We start from the raw sequence: 4,712 nt of genomic DNA, 5'->3' as shown, positions 1-4,712 counted from the left end.
TTGTGCGTTTTTTATTTTTTTGTTATACTGAGCGGTTTTAAGGAACAATAAAACATACATAAAACATAACATTTAAATATAATAAATATTACGATATTTGAAGAATCCTATTGTTGAGGTTTGGGAACAGTATATCTAACATATATATGTTCCTGTTGTGGTGGATTCTATTTTATGCCCTAATTGATCCTAATTTTAAACTAACAATTGTTTTAATAGAAAGAGTTAGTTCCCTTTGAAAACAAAAGTTTGAGCTGAATAATGAAATCCAACGTAATTTGGAGGGTTTAAAAAGCACCCAATTATATGCAACCGGTTATCCCGTTCTTATAAAAAATAATAATTATACGAAAATTATCATACTATGATTTTATAAGAATCTAAATAATTATGAACGTATTTATAAAAATTTAAGTTAAACATGTTAAAACAAAACCTTCTAAATATCCCGCTGCTGTACCGTAATTATATTTTATTTCATTACAACACCCGATATCCCAAAGTGAATGTTGTTTATTCTCTTCTTTTGATTTATTTTGTTTTTTTTGTAATTGCTAATACTTCACTCTTAATCTTCACATATATAATTATATTCAAAATATCCATCTTATCACTTTTCAACTGACATAACTTGTAAACTAATAAGTGTAAATCATTCGTTTATATGAGTTTGTAACGTTTAAATAAGGTTACAATTAAAGCAAAATTCTGTGTCTGCACTTTAAACATACCTTCATTAAACTTAAAAAATTTCTTCATTTTTTTTTAAGATACGAAAATTGTTCTTATTCTAACAAGAGTTGTTTCCCTTTTATTGTTCAATCACATAATATTATGTGTCCCTAGTCACGTACATGCATGTGTATATGTTTAAAATATTATATTTGATTATGCTTGCTTGGACACCAATGAGCAAAATACACAATGAAGAGTTTCACAAAGACAAGGATTTTTAATGTAAAATCAGCTGTTGTCTACATGCATTATATAATTGCTTACATAAGGATAGCAGATTCACTTTATTACTACTACATGGCTTTTTCATAAATTGTATAATCACGCACAAAAGAAACATTAAAAATATTGAAATTTAATTTATCCGAAGTTTCTTACTATTTCGAAGAATTTCCATTTTGTCTTAAACAATTTAATACTGTGTGTGTGCAAATACAATAAACTTCTTGTTTACGTAGGAGCACATCATATAATAAACAAAAACAACGTCCGTGATGTTAGGTTTCAAATCAAAAAGGTTATAATTTTGTTTTGCCAATGATATGTTATTTATAATTTTGCCTATTACTACAGTATTGTTGTTTCAAGAAGCACTTTAAATTAACTATTTGTATCAAAACATCCTCCTACGACCCGCTTGTTGTTGTCGAAGACGGTATGCTGACATGAGGGTGTATTTTTTGTATAATTGTTCGCATCCATTTGATTTCGTGATGACTGAAATATGTTAACATAATAATTGAAAATTACCAGCGTTTTTCTTTGTTTTTGTAGCTTTGGACATTTAATTATGTAAAAATTAATAACAATTACATGTAGCAATTACTGCATTCCTAAAAAATATACATTTTAATCAATGACTTTTACTATCTAAACACCCATTCATGTCCTGGCACGACTTCTGGTTTTTTCCTTGAAGAAACTGCTCCAACCTTTCGAATATTATTCTGCCGTCTGCTTCTCTTGCTAAGTTTATTTTCGTGTTTCTGGTCTAGTTTTTTGATTAATTTGTCAAAATCGTCAGACCTCCAAGGCAGAGGTCTGACGATAAACGACCCTTTGTCTTCTGAATCGGTTTGTTCAGAAGACATATACTGTATCTCCATACTTGACATAACTGTTTCTTTTTGTTCTTTTGGCATGCTGGATTTTTCTTTTAATGCCTTTTTTCTGTTGTTTAATTTCTAAAAAAAGAATTATAGTCCGTTTGACTTCTATAAATCTTCAAAAAATAATTCTTAAAAATTCATTTTTAAAGATAAATATTTTTTTTCTTCATGTATGTTAATGTATGATATATACGAACTCTGACTATGAATATCATAATTTTAAACCTATAATCAAGAAAGTTACTCATTAGGTCTCTATGTTACTTCAATTTATTTTAAAATAAAATACTCAATGGAGTACGTATGATTAGTGTAACAGCCTTCCATTCAAAACAAAAACATTAGACATGTGCTCTTAACCTGTTTCATTGTACCATGTGACTTTATTCATTTAAATAACTCTGGTCATGTGATTACTGAGCTTTCTGTATTCAATGAGAAATACAAAAGCATGCACACATGACCAGAGTTATTTAAATGAATAAAGTCACATGGTACAATGAAACAGGTTAAGAGCACATGTCTAATGTTTTTGTTTTGAATGGAAGGCTGTTACACTAATCATACGTACTCCATTGAGTATTTTATTTTAAAATAAATTGAAGTAACATAGAGACTTAATGAGTAACTTTCTTGATTGTAGGTTTAAAATTATGATATTCATAGTCAGATTTCGTATATATCATACATTAACATACATGAAGAAAACAAATATTTATCTTTAAAAATGAATTTGTAAGAATTATTTTTTGAAGATTTATAGAAGTCAAACGGACTTTAAGCTCTAATCAAAATTTCTTTAATATCATTTTGAATACATACAAATAGATTCTATATATGCCTTAATAACTCTCTTCAATAAAGACATTATTATTTTCGTTATTTCTGTAAACAATAACGTCCAGCAAAAACCAATCTATTTTTTTTGTGTATATAATTACACCTAATATAAGAAAGCCAGATTTTGATTGGTTGATAGCCAGTGTATTTTTCGCATATTCTAATATTTTTCCTCATTTCAAACGAATTTGCCTGTTTTTCATCACTGACGGTGAATTTGTCCGAAATACCATGGTATTTGTCATTTTTGGATATTCCCTTTTCACCCTCTCGAGCATCCTCCCTCAATAAAACTTGGATATGACGTTACATAAAAAAGCGAGCTAACGCGTATTAGTACATGTATAATTCCCACAGTTTTATGATAATTTCCTCTTAGCCTCAAAATTATGCATAAACATGTTAATGAATTGTAGCTTTCAAGTTTAAAAAATCAAAGAGTTTCATTCCAAATCTATACGGTGTAATTAAACAGATATATCATGTTATGTTCGGGTATTTGTGAAAAATACCAGTCTTGGGACCGAATAATTTCGCCTAGCGGCTCGGGAAATTTTACAGTCCCTTGACTGGTATTTTCTGCAAATACCCCTCCATAACATGATATATCTGTCCAAAAGCGCCTGCAAAATGATGCAACTTAATTCTAGCATGCGATCCTATATCTGACGCCATAAGAAATAGTCGACATTTTATTGTAGCGTTACGGCCTCACCCCCTATGTATTTTACTAACCCTCTATGGATCCGTAGGGGGTCAGTATCGAACCATATAACTAATAATAGAAAATAAATTAAGTTAAAAGGGGTTCTTAATCATTGTTAATTTAGAGTGATTGATATAAGTATATAATAACAAATAAAGCTCCGCTCTAAATCCGTTGACTGTTATAATAAACTGTATATGCAGTTTGCAGAAAATTAAAATTGATGTATCAGAAATCTATATACCACTGCTTTTTTTTTGGAACTAATACAGATTAAAGTAATCCAATAATCGGTTTTTTTTCCAAATTGTTTACCATATTAACAGTTCTTACTCTTTTCAATCTGCTGTACACAGCCATTTTCTTGTTATGTTCTTCTTGTTTACCAGTCTCTTCTCTTCGTTTCTTGGCTTTGAACGATTCAAAATTTGTCTTTATTCCTTCTACAAAACAAAACTTCTACTTAATGCAATTCAAAATAATAATTAAACAAACGATTGCTTTTCTCGAATTGAGACTAAACCGTGTCAATTGGTAGTCCATTGTAGATTGTTTTGATGTGATATGATCGAAATGAAAATAAATCTACTAAAGTTACATGATATTATGCATTTGCTAGTAAGTGATTCGATAACACTAAAACTTGTTTATGATATGGAAACTATACAGCGTTTCAAAATATAATTGAAAGTTATCAGTACCGCAGAACTGCAATTTCGCCAATTTTTTAATTATTTATTTTTGTGTACTACAAACCTCTTACAACCCCCTCCACTTCGTCAGGATATTGACCTTTTACGAATTCAATGATGAAATCGGACATCTCTTTATTCTCTGCAGAATTATCTCTGAAAAAAAATCATTTGAAAATTAATCTTACTGGACATTACAGCTGAACAAAGGAGATCATTTCTTAAGCAAGAGTGTAACAAATGTCGGTAAAATAATCAATGTGTGCTGAAAAGTTGTTTGAATCTGACTTGAAGTATGATAATTAAATAAACTTAATTTATCTTGCAAACTTTTCATTTACAATGACTTAAAAGTTCAGATTTAAACTCGAATTAGAGTTATGATAAAAGATTGGAAGTAGCTTTAAGATCATGTTTTGCTTTAGTTTTTTAATTCAAAAAAAAATCTGTTTCAATGTCGTTAATCACAGATAATCGACCATAATCATTTCCGAAAACCGAATTGTTTACTGATAAATGTTGACACATACATAACTGATTAATTGCATGTAGATAAACCATGCGTTTTTTTTTTCAATTTCCAACGGAATTTTAAAATCATTTAATTATAAACATACTTAAGGATATTGC

At 29.1% G+C, this 4,712-nt stretch overlaps 1 protein-coding gene across 1 annotated transcript; it reads right to left on the bottom strand.

Moving 5' to 3' along the window:
- Nucleotides 1–1,040: 1,040 nt before the first annotated feature.
- On the bottom strand, nucleotides 1,041–4,236 carry LOC139500771 (uncharacterized). The gene is made up of 3 exons (XM_071289610.1): nucleotides 4,147–4,236; nucleotides 3,724–3,833; nucleotides 1,041–1,919 (listed from the first exon to the last, which is right to left on the bottom strand). The coding sequence occupies exons 1-3, from the start codon at nucleotides 4,211–4,213 to the stop codon at nucleotides 1,602–1,604; spliced, it is 495 nt and encodes a 164-aa protein (XP_071145711.1). The 5' UTR covers nucleotides 4,214–4,236; the 3' UTR covers nucleotides 1,041–1,601.
- Between the last annotated feature and the right edge of the window lie 476 nt (nucleotides 4,237–4,712).

The sequence above is a fragment of the Mytilus edulis genome, chromosome 13 (assembly GCF_963676685.1).
Source record: "Mytilus edulis chromosome 13, xbMytEdul2.2, whole genome shotgun sequence".
Taxonomy (NCBI): Eukaryota; Metazoa; Mollusca; class Bivalvia; order Mytilida; family Mytilidae; genus Mytilus; species Mytilus edulis.
Note: the sequence above shows the minus strand (reverse complement) of the source record. Positions and strands in the feature narration are given on the sequence as shown.

Bases quoted from the DNA above. Each gene is read 5' to 3' on its own strand.
- LOC139500771 (XM_071289610.1), bottom strand. From the start codon at position 4,213: ATGTCCGATTTCATCATTGAATTCGTAAAAGGTCAATATCCTGACGAA. The intron at 3,834-4,146 runs GTTTGTAGTACA...TTTGTTTTGTAG, and splicing joins AGTGGAGGGGGTTGTAAGAG to AAGGAATAAAGACAAATTTT. The intron at 1,920-3,723 runs GTAAGAACTGTT...TTCTTTTTTTAG, and splicing joins TGTACAGCAGATTGAAAAGA to AAATTAAACAACAGAAAAAA.